At 40.6% G+C, this 24514-nt stretch overlaps 1 protein-coding gene across 1 annotated transcript in view; it reads left to right on the forward strand.

Moving 5' to 3' along the window:
- Positions 1–24514, forward strand: part of TBCK (TBC1 domain containing kinase) — a 367627-nt gene that overhangs the window by 293529 nt on the left and 49584 nt on the right. Inside the window, exon 24 of the mRNA XM_089680503.1 lies at positions 20608–20783. Within this exon, the coding sequence (XP_089536629.1) occupies positions 20608–20783 (176 nt within the window). The remainder of the gene's footprint in view (positions 1–20607; positions 20784–24514) is intronic.

The raw sequence follows: 24514 nt of genomic DNA on the forward strand, positions 1-24514 counted from the left end.
ATAAAGGAGAAACCTTTTTATAAGGATAAAACACTATGTCTGGCAATTTGTTCCCACATATGGAAAAACGCACATGGGCTATTTGAGGATAACGCATATCCACGTTCTCACCATTTATAAAGGAGGAATTCCATCTAAGCAGGTTCCATAGGAGGTGAACCACAAGTGTGTATAGCCTAATTGCAGGCTAACAAGGAGGTGAGCATACATCTTTACCAATTGAGGATTCAAAGAAAGTCACAGATTCACAAAAAGTCACCAAATCAAGATTTATTCAAGCACAAAGTCACTGAATTTAAAGGACATTTATATCACAATTATTTGGCAGTATATATACAATTTTTTGAGTATTCACTATTTATGATGTATATTCTTTTTATTTATATATTTTAGTATACTAATTACAGAATAAGGATTACCAATCCTAGTATTCTATAATTCCCGGCACGAATACAGTCCAAGGATCTGAAGAGTGTGTTAAAACGGAGCTGAAGTCTTTTCTGATGTTCAGTAGACATACTGTTATTCAGTTTTTTTTCATAATGTAGCTATCTTTCCATCTGACAAGGTTTTTCAGCCTGACAACTAATATTTACATTTTTACACAGACTATATAATGTGATAAAGATCAAATATGATATGAATCACGTGCATACTTTGCTTAGGTAGATTTAATGTGTTTCATTTATCTGCTGGATATTGCAGCATAAGGCATGTTTGGTGTCTACTTCATGATTATTTTTGTATACATTTTTGTAACCACTTTTGTTTTTATTTCATTTTGATACAAGAATGCAGTGGACAATAAAGGTGGCTGTAACATTTGGTCAATATAAAAAGAATAACAGTATTCTTTTTGATAGTATGATTAAAAATTAACTGGTGATACTGGGTCTAGCGATAAAGACTAAGCAGTGTATATTGAATGGACGACGGTCAGTCTATTATCTAGCAATTGGAGGAAGGGGGAAATATAATTTAGGTGGGAAGTAAAAGATCAGTTTGGGGGTCATTATTTAATTGTCTTGTAACCACTGTTTATGAATGTAGCTTTATCATAGCAGGAATTATGGATTATGTATAGAGTTTGCCCTAGCAGTTCGATCTCAGGTCTAAGACTAGACTCAAACAACAGGACTTTATTAAGATTCTCTGGTTTAATGGAGGTTTACCATAGTTACAATTGCAAGAAAAAGTATGTGAACCCCTTGGGATTACGTGGAGTTTTGCATGAATTGGGCATAAAATGTGCTCTGAACGTCATCTAAGTCACAGCAATAGAAGAACACAGTCTGCTGAACATAATACTACACAAACATTAGATGTTGCCATGGTTTAATTGCACATAACATGTAAACATTCACAGTGCAGGGAGGAAAAAGTATGTGAATCTTTGGACTTAATAACTGGTTGACCCTCCTTTGGCAGCAATAACCTCAACCAAACGTTTCCTGTAGTTGCAGATAGTTTATAGTGCAAAAAATAAAACACCTTGTGGCAAGTAAAAATCACCAAAAGAATACTTTATTTGTGTGAAAAAAAATTGTCATTCAAAGTGTGACAGCGCTGAAAAGCTGAAAATTGGCCTGGGCATGAAGGGGGTATAAGTGCCCAGTAGGCAAGTGGTTAAGTTCCTTGGCAGAAACACTTTTGATTTATGTACACACCATGGTAAAGTCCATTAGAAAAGTCAGCAAAGTGGAACACTCTAAATTTATGTCATGTACTAAAGCTTCTCTCTTAATGGCCAGGAAATACAATGCTTTACATTAGTTAGGGGACTGTGCTAAATAATGTGCATGTTATGACACACGGACACTGTATCTCCCAAGTCATTTTCAACTATCTGCACCTTTTTTTTTTTTTTTTTTTTTTTGAGAGATGTAGTTACAACTATATCATTGCAAAGTTGATAAGGGATTGTTCCTGTTCAGTTTGTTTTTTATGTAATTAATTTATAGTACATACTTTATATGCTAATTGAATAATGCAGTACGCTGCACATTGGTTATATTCAAAGAGAAGTAACCCAGATTTTGTTTTATATAATAGAATGAAAGTGAAAGTAAGGCCTGATTATTTTCCACCGAACCTTAGTCCCTATTAGTATCAGGTCCCTGAACAATCAAAGCTGTCACACCACTTGTGCACAAATATATTTATACAATGATTTTAAGTGCAAGGAAGTGCTACAACCACCCCTCCAAATCCACAAGTAACCAACAACAAATAGTCCAAAAAATTAACATATAACAAACAAGCTCTTCCTACAGAAAGCATAAACTAAAAGTGCCAAATACACAGTAAAATCGTTTACAGCCTCTTCAGTGTCACATTCCACATGCCAGTGTACCAGCCAAAATGGAAAACATAAACAATTTAGCTATAATTTACATAGCCTGTTAACAAGCCCAGTCATAAATACAGTTGCAAGAAAAAGTATGTGAACCCCTTGGGATTACGTGGAGTTTTGCATGAATTGGGCATAAAATGTGCTCTGAACGTCATCTAAGTCACAACAATAGAAGAACACAGTCTGCTGAACATAATACCGGAGCCAAAAATGCTAGAATTGTGTTGATGTCCCAATATTTATGGGCCTGACTGTATTTATATTTTTTTAAAGAGCTATTTAAATCTGCAGATATAGAAGACATAAGTGAATGCAACTCTGTAATAATTTAGTGCCGGTTTACAAACAGGTGAAACTCGAAAAATTAGAATATCGTGCAAAAGTTAATTTATTTCAGTAATGCAACTTAAAAGGTAAAACTAATATATGAGATAGACTCATTACATGCAAAGCAAGATAGTTCAAGCCGTGATTTGTCATAATTGTGATGATTATGGCTTACAGCTCATGAAAACCCCAAATCCACAATCGCAGAAAATTAGAATATTACATGCAATCAATAAAACAAGGATTGTACATAGAACAGTATTGGGCCTCTGAAAAGTATAAGCATGCATATGTACTCAGTACTTAGTTTGGGCCCCTTTCGCAGCAATTACTGCCTCAATGCGGCGTGGCATGGAAGCTATCAGCCTGTGGCACTGCTGAGGTGTTATGGAAGACCAGGATGCTTTAATAGCGGCCTTCAGCTCTTCTGCATTGTTCAGTCTCATGTCTCTCATCTTTCTCTTGGCAATGCCCCATAGATTCTCTATGGGGTTCAGGTCAGGCGAGTTTGCTGGCCAATCAGGCACAGTAATCCCACGGTCATTGAACCAGGTTTTTGTGCTTTTGGCAGTATGGGTAGGTGCCAAGTCCTGCTGGAAAATAAAGTCTGCATCCCCATAAAGCTTGTCTGTGGAAGGAAGCATGAAGTGCTTCAAGATCTCCTGGTAGATGGCTGCATTTACCCTGGACTTAATGAAGCACAGTGGACCAACACCAGCAGATGACATGACTCCCCAAATCAACACAGACTGTGGAAACTTCACACTGGACTTCAAGCATCTTGCAGTGTGTGCCTCTCCATTCTTCCTCTATACTCTGGGTCCTTGGTTTCCAACTGAGATGCAAAAGTTGCTCTCATCAGAAAAGAGGACTTTGGACCACTGAGCAACAGAGCAGGTCTGTTTTTCTTTAGCCCAGGTAAGACGCTTCTGACGTTGTTTGTTGTTAGTTTCACCTTTTAAGTTGCATTACTGAAATAAATGAACTTTTGCACGATATTCTAATTTTTTGAGTTTCACTTTTATATGCGGATTGTAGGCAGTTTGAACCGCCTCCAATTTGCATGACATGTGAAAAACATTGCTTCCTATGGTGCCTGTTCACATATTTCCGGTGCACTGGCGGTGCGGATTCAGTGTGCTTTGATAAAGAGTCCTATACGATTTATGAGCAGTGCGGTCTGGTTCATGTGCAGATTACAGGCTATTGGCTTGTATAGGAACCGTTTCTACACTGCATATGTTTGAACAGGATCATCCTGAGAGCTAATCCTGTCCTGAACATGATGTAAACCTGACATGAACCAGTGAACAACTACTGTATCAATTAGCTGTGAAACCGGAGCTTGACTCTGCACTGCACATCTGTGAATCAGCTCTTATAGAGTGGATATAAAAAGTCTACACACCCCTGTTAAAATGTCGGGTATCTGTGATGAAAAAAATGAGACAAAGATAAATAATTTCAGAACTTTTTCCACCTTTAATGTGACCTGTAAAATGTACAACTCAATTGAAAAACAAACTGAAATCTGTTAGGCAGGAAAGTAAATATAAAAAAACTAAAATAATGTGGTTGCATAAGTGTGCACACCCTCTTATAACTGGGGAATGTAGCTGTGTTCAGAATTAAGCAATCATGTTCAAAATCATGTTAAATAGGAGTCAGTACACACCTGCCATCATTTAAAGTGCCTCTGATTAACCCCAAATAAAGCTCAGCTGTTCTAGTAGGTCTTTCCTGACATTTTCTTAGTTGCATCCTACATCAAAAGTAATGGTCCGCAGAGAGCTTCCAAAGCAACAGAGAGATCTGATTGTTAAAAGGTATCAGTCAGGAGAAGGGTACAAAAGAATTTCCAAGGCATTAGATATACCATGGAACACAGTGAAGACCAGGGGCAGACTGACCATTTGGAAACTCGGCACTGCCCTAGGGCCCGGGGTCAGTAGGGGGTCCCATGAGATGCCCCTGGTACCTTTTTCATAGGCTTTTTTGAGTTTGGGCAAGGACACAGGGGCCCCATGATCCCCTATTGCTCGGGGGCCCCATGAGTTGTCAGTCCGCCCCTGGTGAAGACAGTCATCATCAAGTGAAAAAAATATGGTGCAACAGTGACATTACCAAGAACTGGACGTTCCTCCAAAATTGATGAAAAGACTAGAAGAAAACTGGTCTGGGAGGCTGCCAAGAGGCCTACAGCAACATTAAAGGAGCTGCAGGAATATCTGGCAAGTACTGGCTGTGTGGTACATGTGACATCAATCTCCCGTATTCTTCATATGTCTGGACTATGGGATAGAGTGGCAAGACGGAAGCCTTTTCTGACAAAGAAAATTATCCAAGCCCGGCTAAATTTAGCAAAAACACATCTGAAGTCTCCCAGAAGCATGTGGGAAAATGTATTATGGTCTGATGAAAGCAAGGTTGAACTTTTTGGCCATAATTCCAAAAGATATGTTTGACACGAAAACAACACTGCACATCACCAAAAGAACATCATACCCACAGTGAAGTATGGTGGAGTCATCATCATGCTTTGGAGCTGTTTTTCTCCAGCTTGAACTGGGGCCTTAGTCAAGGTAGAGGGAATTATGAACAGTTCCAAATACCAGTCAATATTGGCACAAAGCCGTCAGGCTTCTGCTAGAAAGCTGAACATGAAGAAGAACTTAATCTTTCAGCATGACAACGACCCAAAGCATACATCCAAATCAACAAAGGAATGGCTTCAACAGAAGAAGATTAAAGTTTTGGAATGGCCCAGCCAGAGCCCAGACCTGAATCCGATCAAAAATCTGTGGGGTGATCTGAAGAGGGCTTTGCACAGGAGATGGCCTCGCAATCTGACAGATTTGGAGTGTTTTCTCAAGGAAGAGTGTCAAGATGTGCCATGTCAAGTCAAGATGTGCCATGCTGCTAGACTCATTTCCAAAAAGACTGCGAGCCGTAGTAAAATCAAAAGGTGCTTCAATAAAGTATTCGTTTAAGGGTGTGCACACTTATGCAACCATATTATTTAATTTTATTTTTACTTCCCTCCACCTAAAAGATTTCAGTTTGTTGTTCAACGGAGTTGTACAGTTTATAGGTTACATTAAAGGTGGAAAAAGTTCAGAAATTGTTTATCTTTGTCTCATTTTTTTTACATCACAGAAACCTGACATTTTAACAGGGGTGTGTAGAGGTGTGTATATCAACTGTACATACGCTATATGTATTTTTTCAATGCAAGCAGTGTAAGCACCTGAATTTTGCTACCAGCCTTTTGCATTTTCTGCATAGCAAGGCTGATGAGTTAGAGCAAGGAGCCAATCACTTCATGCGCTGACAAAAAGCATGCCGGTAGGAGGAGAAAACAAAGTGTCAGAGAAATAAGCTTATCACTGTGCTGTTTCACCTTTCATTATCCAGTAACAGGCTGGGTTGGGTCCAGGACAGTTTGGACCCATCAGATTAAGGACATCTTGCGGCAGAACAAATTCTGCTGGGGAATGTTTCTGAATTGATGGTGAATTTTGCAACAACAGCTTCTTATTTTATGTTTTATTTGTCTAAATACTGTATGTGCTAGCAAATCATGTTTTTAGAGGATCCTAAAATGTTATGATTGTCTAGATTTCTCTGGTGCAATTACAATTGTGAATCAATCAGTGGCTTCCTGATTGAATTAGCACTACTTATAAATGTGTGCTAATGTTCTAAAAACTTTTCTATGTATAGCTTGGTGTCAGCTATTTATTATAGACTGTGTGTTCCTTCCCAATAATGATATACCTTGACTGTGCTTATTGTTTCTGTCTGCACAAGTCATTCTGCCAAGGCAGATTGAAGACAGTATCATGTCTGGGTATTTTATCCATAAAATTAATTTAGTAAGAGTTGTAAATGCACTTGTCTGATATACACATAGCGACCAGAATAGGAATCCACAAATCGTTTATGTAAGGCAGTCATGAAAATACAGAGCAGCAACAAAATGAGTGCGACATAAAAATTGATTGGCAGGTAAACTCTGCAATAACAGCTCAGAAAGTGTACTCACTGAAAATACAACATATACACCCTATGTACCAGATCACAGATCTTCTCCGATCCATGTCTACAGGAAATGGGTGTGATACACAGAGTGAAAATGCTATGTCAAAGGCTTTCCTTAGGCTGAAAAACTCCTTTAAAAGTAGTTCTCCGTAAAATATGTTTTCTCTCATTATCTTTCATGTACATTGACTTTTACTTTAAAAGTCAAGAGCCACAATACATAAAAGACATGCTGAGAAATATTTGACATTACATAAAAGCGCCAATGAAATGCCAGCAAGAGATTAAAAAATGAGGGGAAACTGAAATGGCCGTATCTAATTGTGTGTGCCTGCTGCCCAATGATGCTGGAAACGCTTTAATCTTGTGAGAGCTTAGCTTTTAATTTCAGAATACCTAGGTGGCTTTGATTACTAATATTAAAATAAGAGGCTTATTTGCCTTTGTAAATTTAGGTTGGTAGAGGAGGAGAGTAACAGACAGTTACGGCCATGGCTTATTACAATGTGTGATGTATAATGGAATACAAAGCAGCTTTGAAAAGAATTTGTTGAATAAATGATTGAGGAAATTTCACCTTGAATTATATCTGTAGGAACAAATAGCATTCAAAATAAAATGGAATGTTAAGTACTCAGTTGTACAGCACAGCCTATAGTAATCATGCATCCAAATACTTAATGTATCTGTTTATTAAAAGCAATCCTATTTTTTGGAGGAAAATGTTAACTCGCTCTAGAAAGCAGACATCTCCAGGTGCCTGCAAACTGTCTTCAGATTCCAAAACATGGGGTGCACTGCAACTCAAGTACAGACTAGCTTCTGTGGTTAGTGGTTCTAAACTGCCCCTACCAACCACCAGCACCTTACCATTAGTGAGTCCAGAAATTATAGTGATGGGCCTATAGTAATAATGCACAGGAGGTGGCAAGGCTGATTGGTATTTCCACTCCAGATTTTTGGGGTCCCGGTGCCCTTCACAGGCAATTAGAGGTAGAATGCATACACAAAGCAAAGAGAGGTTTCTTGTGCTACTTTGTTTTCAACCTTTTATCTGAGTTGATCACATTGAACCAATACAGAGATTAACACACTGCTAATGATGGCAGATTGGACTGCACACCAAAAATTCAACCATACCGTGTAAGGCCCTAATGAACATACTATAAATGTGTCCATCTTTTCCTGTGTAAAATTTTGCATCTCTGAATTGATGTAGAGCACTCTTTGCTATACAGTTCTGTCATTCTGATATGAAACAGGCATGTATCAAGCGAAGGGTTAAAGTGATAGTAAAACCTTGATTTTTATTTATTTTTTTAAATATCAAACATGTCATACCTACCTGCTCTCCCAAGCACTCCCAATCACTCCCAGTCCTCCTCTTCTCGGGTCCCCCACCAACACTTTTGGCTCCTCCCCTCTGAGCAGTGCCATGATAGCAAGTAGCTTGCTATGGGGGCACTGGTGCTTTGCTCACTCCCGCACCCCACTCTCTGCGTCCATAAGACACAGCAGACCGGTACTTGGCCCCGCCCCCGTTCCCTTCTCACAGGCTGTGAGCCAGGACTACCTTGCACATCTCTAGACCGAGATCGGGCTCAGGTGAGTATTAGGGGGCGCTGCACACTGAAGGTTTTTTACCTTTATGCATAGAATGCATGAAGGTAAAAAACTTTAAGCTTTTAGAACCACTTTAACTGCTGGTTTATGGTTCAGAAGGATCAGCATAGCAGACATAGAAATTAGAGGCTCAGCAGTTTTCTTCGTTATAATTTTCCTTTTTTTAAGTTGCTTGCTAATGCTGATTTTGGTACTGGGCTAATCAGAAGGTCGTGAAAATGTTATCTTTTGTAACGGTTGGGCTGTGAAATGATTAGCCGAGGTATGTAATGGTGATACGTTTATTAGCTGGAGGTGAAATTGACTTTTAGAAAAATTTAACTAAACATAAAATCAATTAGATTTCCATTTAGGGGATCAGGTGGGAATTTAACTGATCATGGGGATATGTAAATAGGCAGTTCCGCTAGTTTGTTTAATAGTCTAAATTAGACCTGCTGTCTTTTCCAAATGTCTTATCGGGTGGGCATTCTCATTTACTCATCTCATTTATCCTATATTAGCTTGGATATGTATAGAGGTGGATGTGTTTCGGCAGTGATGCCCACTCCCCTTAAACCTTGGAATGGTGAAAATCCTACATGAAACCTAGCTCTCAAAAATGCCTGCACAACCCTCTTAAACGATTCAGTGGCAGATATCCCTAGATATTTACAGACACCTATTTTCTATATGCTTTTGGCATCGAAAATGTCACCAGAGCATGGGAGTTGTCTATCATGGATTTTGCTGTGACTAATTCCAGAGGGTCTGTAACCCGTGGATACGATCTATACAGTCTTCTACTTGAGTCCAAGTGAAAGTGAAGATGGGGTGGACCTTGGGTCAAGAGAGAAGCTATTTCTCTTTCTTTTTCTTTCTTTTCTTCCCTCTTCTGCTCATCTTTTTGATTTTTGCCTTTTCTTGTTTCAACTCCCCTTCTTAGGAGCTTTTGTTTTTTTTCTTACTTTTTTTTTACCTGAAGAGTCTTTTCCATTTGCAGAATGCTAACTTGAAACTCATACTGCTGTTGACAATGGTTTTAGAAGTAGGCCTCAGAACATGCATGTAGCCCTTTGAGCTCTTTAATATGCTTTTTGATTTACAGCCGATTGGGCTCTAGATTTGCATGCTTCACAATGAGGTCTACTCCTAGACACCTCTTATACAGTTGTGCTGTAAATATTTTCAGTTTTGCTATATGCCTGATGGTGTGTCCCTACAAAAACTTTGCACTACAAGTCTGTAAAATGGTCTCTATTGAAATATATAAAAGTTATTGAAACGGCCAGTCCTGCCAGTTTTTTTTTTGGCGATTTATTAGTAAAAACTAAAAAAGAGACTGCTTTCAAAGCTCAGTTCTGTGCTTTCTCACCACAGCATATGTTTCAAAAACCTGCCTCAAAACCCCACCACAATGTGTGCTTTGGAAACTCAGTGGGTGTTATTGTTCGAAAGATATCTCTGCACAGACATACACTTGAGAATAGCAGAGAAGGTAAAGGTAGCCCACCTGTTTTATCCTCTTTTGGACTTAGATTTTTCTTTTTGTTAAAGAAAATTACGGCCTCTGGCTGAAAATTTGAACATAATGTATAGGCAACTAAGTGGAATGTATTGGTTTTTTGACATGCTTCACTCTGTATATAGTTACCGTACTTCTTGGGAAAGAGGAAGCGTGGAATTATATGACCATTTCAGTTTATGGACAGAAATATTTAATGGATTTAGGTAAACAAGGAAACTCTTCATATCAGCTTGACATAGCATCGTAGTTGATGTTTATCATTTTCATGGCTCACTGTAGGTGGCATGGTATTAGCAGCACATCTGAGCACAGCTGTCCAGCCTAACAGACATATGTTAATGATGAGATATGCACTATGTGTGTTCCTCTGGATTGATTAACAAAGGCTGGTCAAAGGTAATGTTTTATGTTGAATTTTATAGCAAGCAGTGAAATTCTTCACCAAGAGAAGGAGTCCATCCTAGTGTCCTTAGGATGGACACCTTCTCTTGAAGAAGAATTTCACTACTATTTTTTCACCAGGTTCTAGATTTAATTCCTTTCTTTACTGACACTTCTATCAATATCTGACTGGTTACTGCCTTCATAGCTCATTAGCAGTGTCCAGATCAGGTGATGGGACCAATAGTGTGGACATGGCCAGATCTAGGGGGGTGCTGGAGTGGGCTATGCCCCCCCCCCCAGATTTTATTTGTCCCCCCCCCCCCCCAAAGCCAACTCTAATATTCCACTATACTGCCACTATACTACCCTAACCTGCCACTATGCTGTCCTAAATTGACATAGTACCACCCTAATCTGATACTTTACCTCCCTAGCTTGACACTATACTGAACTTGACTGACATTATCTTGATCTCAGTTATGTATTGTGTGGGGAGGAGTAGCTCTGCTGCCTGTGCCCAGACTGTGTGAAGTGCAGAGATGGGAGAAGGAGGTGTGCCCCTGTCCTCTGCCCTGCCAGCAGTGACCCCTGTCTTCTGCCCTGCCAGCAGTGACCCCTGCCCTCTGCCCTGCTGACCTCCCATTCTCTGACATTTTTTACTTCACCCCCACATTGGATAGGCTAGATTGAGTGATGAGCGCCAACATGTTTATGTTTGAGGCATGCAATGAACTAGTAATAATGTAAACTTTAAAATAGGTGTACAAATATGTTACAATAAAAACAATGTCCCTGGGTTGGTAGTGTCTCTGAAATGAACAATTGTCGGAGAGTTGGTGATGTGACTGAAATGAAAAAAATGTCCCTGCTTTGGTGGTATCATTGAAAACAAAGATACCCAAGTTGGTGGTGTCACTGAAAGGAAAAAAATGTCCCTGCATTGGTGACATCACTGAAAAGAAAAAAATGTATCTGCATTGGTGGTGTCATTGAAATAAAAAAAATTGTCCTTACATAAATGGTATCACTGAATATAAAAAATGCCCCTGAGTTAGTTGAATTACTGAAAGTTAAAAAAGCCCTTGTGTCTGTGGTATTACTGAAATTAAAAAAATGTTCCTGCGTCAGTGGTGTCACAAACAAAAATGTCCCTCTGTTGGTGTCACTGAAAAAAACATGTTCTTGCATCGTTGGTGTGACGGACCACATGGCACCCTGCCAGGATGCTTCCTTCAGAGAACTGCTTCCTCACTGTTGGAACAAAGTCTAATAGCTGAGAAATGCACCGAAGAATTTGACGACACTGGCTTAGGTGCAGACAGGAACTACTTTATTGAATATTCACACAATTTATACTACACAAAATCAGAAAAGAGCTTGATCACTTTATCTTAAACAAGGCAAACGTTAAACTGTAATATCATCAGTACATCTAACAGTGTATTGTTGTCTTTATTCAGAGAATTAATCCAAGCCTTACTCTCAGCATTCATCACATTGTGGTCCATCATTAGAGAATGATCTTCTCTTTCCAAGGACCCTTAGAGTTTCCCCAAACTTTGGTTTGCTGTGTTGGAAAAATCTTGAATGAACTTTCTCCTGATATAGTTAATCCTAATCATTTAAAATGACAGCTCTTCTCCTAAGCCCTACTATTATGTGTAGATGCCATGGAAAATGTGATCTATCAGACCTCAAGAATGTATTTACCTTGTGTGGATATGCAGACGTCTGTGACTGAAAGCCTGGGTGACAGATCCAGTATGGGAAATGTGCATGCCCTTGAACAGCTAACAGTAACCTAATTAAACAGTGATCTAATTAACAGCTAATTAACAGTCAAGCACTCAGACCAGTCAGGGAGACAGTGTGAGGAGGACTACAACCCTGAATACACAAAGTACATTTCACATGCTGTCTTTCAGGTGTTAGGCTTTCACTTGTGTAAACTGTCCACTAGAAAATCATCATAAAACAAAACTCATACAATATTCCAAGAGTCTGAAAAAGTGGAATTAATTTACCTTCATAGATTTCTTAAGGGAGATTGTTGATAAATATTTATTTCCCAAGTGGAGGAACTTCTCCAACCCAGTCTGCAGGAGGGCCCCATATTTTCTCTGACCATTAACCAGTGCAAGATCAATATTACACCTTTCCCTCCACTCCAGAAGGGAGGCATTATTGTCTTTATTCAGAGAATTAGTCCAAGCCTCACTCTCAGCATTCATCACATTGTTGTCCATCATTAGAGAATGATCTTCTCTCTCCAAGGGATCAGAGGCTGAACTGAGCTCTTTTCTATGCTCTGACCAGGAGAAGCAGACAAAATCCCAGGTCTCCTCCATGGGCCATAATCAGTGGGTAACTAACTAGCCTCTAGTCCCCTCTAAAAGCCCCTGTCCCAGTTGGGTTTGTCACAGTTGGTGTCACTGAAAAGAAAAATGCTCTTGCATCGATGGTGTCACTGAAAATAAACATTTGTCCCTACATTGGTGGTGTCACTCTAACAAACACCACTACAAAGCTCCTCCCCCACCCTAGTATAGAGACGTTCTCTGAACCTCACCCCCCCCTCCCCTTCCTCACTACATTGCTCACAACCCCTCCTCCCACCATCTTAGTACACAAAGCTCTACCCTTCTCCCACATGCCCAGCCTCCTGGTAGCTGCTCTTTCTGAACTTAGGAGGCGATGCCGCTTCTGTGTTTACAACAAGTGAAAGTGGCCAGCGGAGAACACAGAGCCAATTTTTGAGGTGACACAGGTGCCGTGAAAGAAAAAGCACTGCAACACTACAGTCACTCCTATCAGTGAGAGGCAGGGAGAAGAAAGCAGCTGAAGTACCTCCCACCTTTGCATATAGAACCAGGGTGCAAGGCACATTCCCCTTCTGCCCCCCCCCCTTGTCCCCACCCTGCTCTTCAACCTCACCTTCCCCTCACTATATTGATGGGTAAAACCAGAATTAGCTGACACGCTTGCTGTGGTCAAAACCAAGAGGAATGCAGCCATTGTGGTCTAGGCGACTCAGTATTTTTACCACCACAATTAAGGGAAGTTGCTTCCTTAGCCTCTTGCCATATGTGATCTGCTGTGGATTGATAGAGGTAGAGTGTGCCTAGGTAAATACGACCAGTGCTGCATAGCCCCTGTATGATTCAAAAATCCACAACAAAAACGACCTTTTGAAGAAAGCCCTTTCCTATTTTGGATCAAGCAAGTTGGGCCTTATACAGTTGGCCAAACTCAGAAGTTCTATCCTCCGGACAACTTTGAAGCCTTGTATTCTATGGATGCAGAATTTACCAAAAAATGGTCTGTCCTCCCTGTGGACGTGGCCATTCTTGCACTGAATACACAGTGTACCATTTCTGTTGACGGTACCCTCTCCTTTTAAGATTTAGATAAGAAGGCATTTGGAGAGACTTCTGAAATTCTCCTTTGCGTTGGCAGTCCCTGCTCTACAGCTGGCCATTGCTACCTTAGAGGTTGCCCAAACTTTGGTTTGCTGTGCTGGAAAAATCTCTAATGAACTTTCTCCTGATATAGTTAATCCTAATCATTTAAAATGACAGCTCTTGTCCTAAGCCCTACTATTATGTGTAGATGTCATGGAAAATGTGATCTATCAGATCTCAAGAATGTCTTTACTTTGTGTGGATATATGCAGAAGTCTGTGGCTGAAAGCCTGGGTGACAAATCCAGTGTGGGAAAGGTGCCTTTTATGCATGCCCTTTGATGGCAAGTTTCTTTTTGGCAGTTCCCGCAATAAATATATTGAGGCAGCTACTAAGGGGGGAGGGGGTTGCGGTATGGCATCCAGTCAGCCATTTACAGAAGCAATTATTTAGTTTCTGTTATAACTACTGTACAGAGAAACTCCTTAGGACATAATAATGCTTAATATAGCACATTAATGACAGGTACTGCATCAACTATATAATAAACCATTGTAAGAAAGGTTTCAGTATAAACCTTACCCACATATTGTGTATTTCTCAAATTCAGCCTAGGTTTTGTCCCTGATCCAAGCTGTGGGATTATGGGTATTTAAAAGTATTTGGAGAACTAATTATCCTGTCACAGTGGAAGCACTTGTGTATTTTCCCAGATTTCTGTGTCAATTAATTTGACAGCACAGGCGCTCTTGAGGACTTTTTCACACCACATCCATTGAGCTGCATTGATCTGCATAGAACACAGGCTCAATTCAAGGGCACATAGAAAACAGTTGTGTTCTACGAGCCCTGTAGAGGCTATACAGATGCATTGTTGTGCACTGCAAAACGGTGCAGCATGTCTGTATTTTTATGCAGTGCACTGGACCTCACCTTATGTCCAGCAAAGCTGTGCTGTTCATAGAGTGGAATGAAGTGTCATTTTTTGACACGTCAAAAAAGGTAAAAAGAAAAAACATAAATAGTGTAATGCACTGTAACAGTGCATTGCACTGCTCCTACACAGCACACATCAGCGTTTTAGCACGAGGGCTGGTGTGAATGAGCCCTGAACTAGCACTGCTGCATTTATGTTGCCATACAAGCAATACCACATCTAGCCTGAAGTTACCCACTTACAGATCGCAATACGTATATATACATTGCGGCTTTTATGTGGTATACCAGGATCAGGGGGGGTTTTTTCAGCAACTGTTTCCCACTCACATAAAAGCAATCCGAGCGGCTGATTAGGAGCTGGATCACTCTTAGAAGCAGAAGGGGACACTCACTCAGCTCGCCGGCATTTCCCGGGCTTACTGCTCTCACCGGCGTGCCCGGGATCTGATTCGGTGGTTGTGGCGGCTGAACACACAGGTGAGGAAAGAGCAGATCATCTTTCCTCACCTCTATGATCTAGGAGGACCAGACTATTGCTGTGATGTCACTTCTGGTCTGGACCGGATGTAAACAAATTTTTTTTTTTAAAGAAAAAGATCTATTGTTTTTTTTTCCTTATGCTTTTAAAGGTAGAAGAGACATTTGGGGTCTTATAGACCCCAGATATCTCCATAAAGAGGACCTGCAATCCCTTTTTCATATCACATTCCTTGTAATAAGAATAAAGAATAAAGTGATCAAAAAAATGTAAAGTCAGTGTAAAAAAAGATTAAAATAAATGTTAAAGCGTCCCCATCCCTCTGTGCTCGGGCGCAGAAGTGAGCGCACGCATAGGTTGTGCACTCATATGTAAATGCTGTTCGCACCACACGTGAGGTATTGCCACGAACGTTATAGTGTGAGCAATAATTCTAGCGCTAGATCTCCTCTGTAACTCTAACTTGATAACCTGTAAATATAAATAAAATCTGTAGACTACACACATGACAGATGGTCTAAAGCCATATTTATAGCTCACATTCTACACAATGCTATGGAATGCAGATAAGCATACATTACTGACAGTATGACTGAATTGAACATATCCATTGAAGAAAAAAGAATCTACTTTTGGATCATTTTATTTCCTTCTCATTCTAATGTCACTATGTACATAAATCAGGTATACGGAGCATCTATTTCTTATTGTATTTACTCATTCATTTAAAGATGTATCATATTCTATTTGCATTTTTTACATACTGGACCTGTTTTAATAAGCTTTAATATGCTGTAGGAAATAACTCTTGCATCATCTCAGGTTAAACACATTTTTTCCTATTATGTTGCTGATATCCTGTTGCTTAGCGCACAAGCAAATAAAATGAGTCAAGCAGCACATTTATCTAATTTTCCAGAAATGAAAAGAATGGAAGACTTGCATACCACAGTCTCCTAGTTTCTACTTTTTAAAATTAGCTGGCCCAAGAATTCCTATATTCTTTAACTGCTCTTTCTGCTAATCTTTACATGGGGTGGGTGACACAAAGTGCAGTCTTACATCTGTGTGTGTGTGGCCTTGCTTGCTCGCTCACACCTCTGGATCACCTGCTTTTTTGTATGGTCTGAAGACATCCTACCAACATAGTATATTCACTATATTTACACTATATACCAGGCTAAGCCCCATGTTTCTAAGATAGAAGATGCTTCATTAAAGGATAAGTTCACCTTTTAGAAAAAAATAATAAATGCTAATGTGCAGTTATTATTTTTGTCTGCAGGAGCTTGTAAACCATTGCACCAGTGATTGCTGGTGCCATACATGTCTTCTGCAGATCTGTCAGTATATCTGCTTGCTCGTACGGGATGTACAAGCAAGCAGAGACACTGACAGCAAGAATGAATGAACTACCATAGCGCCGTGGTAGTCCATTGAAGACTACGATCTGACCGCCGCTAAGACTGTCATGACTTGTACAGAAAAAATAACAAGCTAGCTTGTGCGAAGGCTACAATAGTTTATGATGAACGGAGAAAGCCATAAATTAAATGTCTAAGCACTTTATCTCTTATCTTTTTTTTCTTTCCTGGGCTGCTATACATACTATATTAAAGTTATGTACTATTAATACCTATGATAATATCCATCAATTAGAGGGAACAGACATGTTTATAAATAACAGCGAGATATATACAGTGAGGAACAGAAGTATTTGAACACCCTGCGATTTTGCAAGTTCTCCCACTTAGAAATCAATTAGGGGTCTGAAATTCACATTGTAGGTGCATTCCCACTCTGAGAGACAGAATAAAAAGAAAAAAAAATTCAGGAAATCACATTGTATGATTTTTAAAGAACTTATTTGTCTTGCACTGCTGAACATAAGTATTTGAACACCTGAGAAAATCAGCGTTAATATTTGGTACAGAAGCTTTGTTTGCAATTACAGAGGTCAAACATTTCCTGTAGTTCTTGACCAGGTTTGCACACACTGCAACAGGGATTTTGGCCCACTGCTCCACACAGATCTCCTCTAGATCTGTCAGGTTTCGGGGCTGTCGCTGAGCAATACGGAGTTTCAGCTCCCTCCAAAGATGTTCTATTGGATTAAGGTCTGGAGACTGGCTAGGCCACTCCAGAACCTTGATATGCTTCTTACGAAGCCACTCCTTGGTTATCCTGGCTGTGTGTTTCGGGTCGTTGTCATGTTGGAAGACCCAGCCACGACCCATCTTCAATGCTCTGACTGAGGGAAGGAGGTTGTTGCTCAAAATCTCACAATAAATGGCCCCATTCATCCTCTCCTTAATACAGTGCAGTCGTCCTGTCCCCTTCGTAGAAACGCACCCCCAAAGCATGATGTTACCACCCCCATGCTTCACAGTAGGGATGGTGTTCTTGGGATGCAACTCATCCTTCTTTTTCCTCCAAACACGACGAGTGAAGTTTAGACCAAAAAGTTCTACTTCGGTCTCATCTGACCACATGACTTTCTCCCATGCCTCCTCTGGATCATCCAGATGGTCATTGGCAAACTTCAGACGGGCCTGGACATGTGATGACTTGAGCAGGGGGAACCTTTCGTGCAATGCATGATTTGAAACCATGACGGCATAGTGTTCTACCGACAGTGACCTTTGAAACTGTGGTCCCAGCTCTCTTCATGTTATTGACCAGCTCCTCCCTTGTAGTTCTGGGCTGATTCCTCACTTTTTTTATCATCAATGATACCCGACGAAGTGAGATCTTGCATGGAGCCCCAGTCCGAGGGAGACTGACAGTAATCTTTAGCCTCTTTCATTTTCTAACAATTGCTCCAACAGTTGATCTATTTTCACCAAGCTGCTTGGCAATTGCCCCGTAGCCCTTTCCAGCCTTGTGGAGGTCCACAATTTTGTCTCTGGTATCTTTTTGACAGCTCTTTGGTCTTGCCCATGGTAGTAGTTGGCATCTGACTGATTGTGGGGTGGACAGGTGTCTTTAAAGAGCTCAGACAGGTGCTACTAAGTTAGATTAATGAGTGGAGTAGAGGTGCACTTTTTAAAGGCACAGTAACAGGTCTTTGAGAGCCAGAATTCTTGCTGTTTCTTAGGTATTCAAATACTTATGTTCAGCAGTGCAAGACAAATAAATTCTTTAAAAATCATACAATGTGATTTCCTGAATTTTTTTTTAAATTCTGTCTCTCAAAATGGGAATATACCTACAATGTGAATTTCAGACCCCTCCATGATTTCTAAGTGGGAGAACTTGCAAAATCGCAGGGTGTTCAAATACTTCTGTTCCTCACTGTATACTGTGTGTGTGTGTGTATATGTATGTGTGTGTGTGTGTGTGTGTGTGTGTGTGTGTGCGCGTTCGTGTGCCTGCGTGTGTGTGTATTTCTGCCTGAATTGTGGTAAATTGTGATAGAAGGTTGCTGAATCCCACCCCCCTGGTGTTTTTTTTACAGGCCATGTAAATGTGGCGTGTTCCCTTTAAGATCTGAATACGAGGAGGAGCCCCATGGTTCCCTATAAAATCTGTGGCAAGAGGGGGTGGGCGTGACTTGATAAAGGAGGCCAGATCTTTGATACGTGTTGTCATAGCAACCATGACATGGGTTCCTGTGTTGTGGTCCTCCCTCCCTCAGAGCTACTTGTCACCAACAGAGCTCGGCATCCAGTGCAGTCCTTGGTAGACTGCAGCTGACAGTGGACCATCCAGAGGCCCCAGATCCTACAGGGACCATGTGGTGGATCACTCTATATGCAGACATGTTCGATATCATTTTGAAAATGTGAGTGCAATCTGATAAGTTTTTAATCCTTATTACAATAAAGTGGTATTACACTGGGACAGATGACTGTGAATGAGTGACATGGCCGTGTGGGCGGAGCTTTCACTTTTTAATACTTGGTTGCAAATCCTTTACAGTCAATTACAGCCGGAAGTCTGGAATGCATAGACATCACCAGACGCTGGGTTTCATCCCTGGTGATGCTCTGCCAGGCCTCTACTGCAACTGCCTTCAGTTCCTGCTTGTTCTTGGGGCATTTTCCCTTCAGTTTTGTCTTCAGCAAGTGAAATGCATGCTCAATCGGATTCAGGTCAGGTGATTGACTTGGCCATTGCATAACATTCCACTTCTTTCCCTTAAAAAACTCTTTGGTTGCTTTTGCAGTATGCTTTGGGTCATTGTCCATCTGCACTGTGAAGCGACGTCCAATGAGTTCTGAAGCATTTGGCTGAATATGAGCAGATAATATTGCCCAAAACACTTCAGAATTCATCCTGCTGCTTTTGTCAGCAGTCACATCATCAATAAATACAAGAGAACCAGTTCCATTGGCAGCCATACATGCCTACACCATGACACTACCACCACCATGCTTCACTGATGTAGTATGCTTAGGATCATGAGCATTCCTTTCCTTCTCCATGCTCTTCTCTTCCCATCACTCTGGTACAAGTTGATCTTGGTCTCATCTGTCCATAGGATGTTGTTCCAGAACTGTGAAGGCTTTTTTAGATGTCGTTTGGCAAACTCTAATCTGGCCTTCCTGTTTTTGAGGCTCACCAATGGTTGACATCTTGTGGTGAAGCCTCTGTATTCACTCTGGTGAAGTCTTCTCTTGATTGTTGACTTTGACACACATACACCTACCTCCTGGAGAGTGTTCTTGATCTGGCCAACTGTTGTGAAGGGTGTTTTCTTCACCAGGGAAAAAATTCTTCGGTCATCCACCACAGTTGTTTTCCGTGGTCTTCCGGGTCTTTTGGTGTTGCTGAGCTCACCGGTGCGTTCCTTCTTTTTAAGAATGTTCCAAACAGTTGTTTAGGCCACGCCTAATGTTTTTGCTATCTCTCTGATGGGTTTGTTTTGTTTTTTCAGCCTAATGATGGCTTGCTTCACTGATAGTGACAGCTCTTTGGATCTCATCTTGAGAGTTGACAGCAACAGATTCCAAATGCAAATAGCACACTTGAAATGAACTCTGGACCTTTTATCTGCTCATTGTAATTGGGATAATGAGGGAATAACACACACCTGGCCATGGAACAGCTGAGAAGCCAATTGTCCCATTACTTTTGGTCCTTTAGCAAGTGGGAGGCACATATGCAAACTGTTGTAATTCCTACACCGTTCACCTGATTTGGATGTAAATACCCTCAAATTAAAGCTGACAGTCTGCAGTTAAAGCACATCTTGTTCGTTTCATTTCAAATCCATTGTGGTGGTGTATAGAGCCAAAAATGTTAGAATTGTGTTGATGTCCCAATATTTATGGACCTGACTGTATATTGCAAGGAAGCTTATGTTCAGTATTAGGCTCTGTTTACTAGGGGGGAGAGCAACAAGAGGGCATAAATCCAAATTGTGGGCAAGAATCAAGACAGAAACAACATCTAAATCATGTAAATCCTTTCAATTTTACAAACTTCAATAATTTAAATATATCTTTTGGGAGGACTGAATTTTTATTGGGTCCATGACAGTAATATTAGTGGAACTGTAAGAAGGACAGACACAGTATACCTGATATACCGGATATGTTTTTCTTTTCAGGGAAGAGAACTTATCCAGCTAAGTGAACTAAAGTCAGAGGTATCTCCTCGAATTTCTGCAGAGGATTTAATCGACTTGTGTGAGCTGACTGTGCCCAGTCATGGAAAAATGAATATCAAGAAGACAAAGTCAAGTAAACCGAAGCTTCTTGTTGTGGACATTCGTAACAGTGAAGAGTATCCTTTCATATATAACGTGATGGTTTTATGACCAAATATTTAACCTGTAAGTACAGGGATACCTTTTTACTTCTGGGCAGTGAAGAGAAAAATAGGTGTTGGTTTTACTACTGCTTAGTGTATTTAAAAAAAAAAGTTGCATCAGCTTTTAATTTCACAATATTTGATTAAAATGTTACCTGCATTTCCTATTATGTGGACCCAATGTGTGAGTAGGGATGAGTGAACTGGCCTGGGTTCAGTTTGCAGGCTGTTCATTGAACCCATCATTAAGTTGAAAATTGCTTACCCAAACAGCATTTGAATTCTGTTCTGTCTATTTTCAAGACTAAAAGGATTTTCAAACACAGAGCATGAGGAGCTTAGCACTGGCATGGAGGACATGTACCAAATAGAAAAAAAAATATAAAGAAAATATATTAAAAAAAAAACCTTACAATGGGTAGAGGGTCCACCTGTAAATGTGATTTTGAGGCTGACATGCGAAAAACGTCAATTCTTTCTATTATATGTTTGGGAGATGTCCTAAAGCTGCATGTGCTGTTACGGAACAGTATAATATTCACGGACAGCAAGGCTGTACTCGGACATCATCTGTTCTGCACATGTAATTGAGTTGTTCACTTTTACATTTAGCTTGGCCTAAATACACAAACAACTGCACACCAATCTGATTTATTACAAGGTTTTTTTACTTTTGTCTTTTGGATTTTTTTTTAATCCAACAGGCCTGAATTGAATGGTGGAAATAGGAGCCACAACAATTCTAAAAGTTACAGGTAAGTTTACTCTAAAAAAATAAAGCAAAAACCAACTGGCCAGTGGAAAAAAAAGTTCTGTGATATAGTTTGTGAGCTTCTTTTTTTGCAGTACCACACTTCGTTGTCTTTTGGAAACCAGAGTGCAGAAAACAGCTAAAAAGCACAACCCCACATTTCCTGAAACCTACTTCCATCCACCTAGAGTGTACTGTATTTCCCTTTTAAAATGTTGCTAATGTGCCCATTTCCCTTTTTCCTCTCCCTTCTCTTTAAGGGTGCATAGCAGCTATTCTAATTTTGAGTGCTGCTAATGTGCCCTATTACTTCAATAGTAGGGATAGTGCTGACATAGAGGAGTAGGACGAGTGTAGAAAATAGGCTGTCCACACTTATACAGCACAGGGGGAAGGGCAGGCAGCATGAACAGAAGGGAGGAATATATGTGGCCAGGGACAGGGCAGGCAAAAATAAGTGTATAATCAGTTTGTATCAGCTATTTAGGTCCCATGACTGGATGTTGTGTTTGTGACTGTATATGTTTGACTTGCTTGCTCTTTACATATTTACCTTTTTTTATAACTTTATCTTTAAGTTTAGGAAATGCAACCTGGGTACTCTTTTCTCAAAAACCAAGTCCTAGAAAAAGCTCTATATATACTTTATACAGTATAGTACAGAAAACAAATATTGTATAGGCTCGATGCACACTATGTAAGCAGCTTTAGTAGGCCAGTGTTTCAGAGGGAAAGACCAGGCAGGATTTAATGAGGAATCATAATTACATTGGTATTTCACAAAAAACACATATATATTGTACAGGCATTATATATTGTACCCTATTATACACTATATTGCCAGAACTATTGGGATACCCTCCAAATCATTGGATTCAGGTGTTCCAATCACCTCCATGGCCACAGGTGTATAAAATCAAGCACCTAGGCATGGAGAGTGCATTTACAAACATTTGTGAAAGAATGGGTCGCTCTCAGAAGCCCAGTGAATTCAAACATGGTACCGTGATAGGTTGCCACCTGTGCAACAAATCCATCCGTGAAATTTCCTTGCTACTAAATATTTCATGGTACTCTGTTAGTGGTATTATAACAAAGTGGAAGTAACTGGGAACGACAGCAACACAGCCACGAAGTGGTAGGCCACGTAAAATGACAGTGGGGGGGTCAGTGCATGCTGAAGTGCACAGAAGTCACCAACTGTCTGCAGAGTCAATAGCTAAAGACCTCCAAATTTTATGTGGTCTTCAGATTAGCACAACAACCATGCATAAATAGCTTCATGGAATGGGTTTCCATGACCGAGGAGCTGAATCCAAGCCTTATGTCAATGCAATGCAAAGCGTTGGATGCAGTGGTGTAAAGCACGCCACCACTGGACTATGTTCTCTAGAGTGACGAATCACGCTTCTCTGTCTGGCAATCTGATGTGCCAAGTGTGAAGTTTGGTGGAGGGTTGATTATGTGGGGTTATTTTTCAGGGATTGGGCTTGGCCTCAGTTCCAATGAAGGGAACTCTTAAGGCGTCAGCATACCAAGACATTTTGGACGATTTCATGCTCCCAACTTTGTGGCAACAGTTAGAGGATGGCCCCTTTAATGTTCCAACATGACTGCGCACCAGTGCACAAAGCAATGTCCATAAAGACATGAGTGAACGAGTTTGGGGTGGAGGAAGTTCACTGGCCTCCACAGATTCCTGACCTCAACCCGATAGAATACCTTTGGGATTAATTAGAGCGGAGACTGCGAGTCAGGCCTTCTCATCCAACAGCAGTGCCTGACCTCACAGATGTGCTTCTGGAAGAATGGTCAAACATTCCCAAAGACACACTTCAAAACTTTGTGGACAGCCTTTCCAGAAGAGTTGGAGCTGTTATAGCTGCAAAGTGTGGGACATCTCAATATTGAACCCTGCGGACTAAAACTGGGATGCCATTAAAGTTCATGTGCATGTAAAGACAGGTGTCCCAATACTTTTGGCAATATAGTGTATATAGTTCAGAATGTATTATTTAACAGGCCCAATGCAAGTATGCAAGCAGTTTTACTAGTACACATTTTAGGAGGAAAGACTAGGCAGGTTGTATTGTGAAATAAAAATTAGAGTTTATTACTGGACCTCAAGTAGTCTGCAATTATTTGGAAAGGTGCTACCTGTGGCTTATACATGAGGCTGGGCCTGTCCAAACCCAGGTATTTGCAGGGGATTATGGGGGTATATGTGGCGGCTGCATATGGAAACAGCTGGCTTTTCTAAAGTACAGTAGATTGCAATGTGAACTAAATTGTGATTGATTGTTGATAAAACATGCTTAAAGAGACCCTGTCAGCAGCTCAAAACAAAATTACGTTCTTATTACAGTGTTTTTCCTTTCCATAAATTATTATTATGCACTTGTTGAACTTTAAAAAAAATTACTGCTCCAGGAATGGTAGCTTCCCTAGCACAGCCTCCTCCCTCCTTGCATGTCATAGCCCTTTCTTCTAGGAGTTTCTGATTACACTCTCTGCTGGACCAGCTCCTGTACCCCTTCCCTCGCTACCTAACCTTTAAGGTGACTGCTAGGGGAAGAAAAGGGGAATACTATAGAGCGGTGGTCTCTAAACTGCAGCCCGGGGGCTGAATGTGGCCCTTTGCTTGCCTTTATCTGGCCCTTGGGTGCACTATTCCACCAGCTGACACCAATGATCGAGCACTATTAATTCTACTGACACCATCAATGGGGCACTATTCCTCCCATTAAAACCAAGCTGGGGCACTGTTGCCAAGGCATTTTCTACTCCCAGTGGCCACAGTCTGACCCCCCCCCTAAAGCCTGAAAGACAGGAAATTGGCCCTTTGCTTAGACATTTTATGGACCCCTGCCTGTTTTGGCTGCTGACATCACTTCCAAGGTGGTGGTGCCGAGCAGCAGTCTCAGGGCTTTTGGGTGTTTACACATGGGAGTCA

Source organism: Staurois parvus, unplaced genomic scaffold, assembly GCF_062004578.1.
Source record: "Staurois parvus isolate SC_StPar_1 unplaced genomic scaffold, SC_StPar_1.0 ptg000244l, whole genome shotgun sequence".
NCBI classification, from domain to species: domain Eukaryota; kingdom Metazoa; phylum Chordata; class Amphibia; order Anura; family Ranidae; genus Staurois; species Staurois parvus.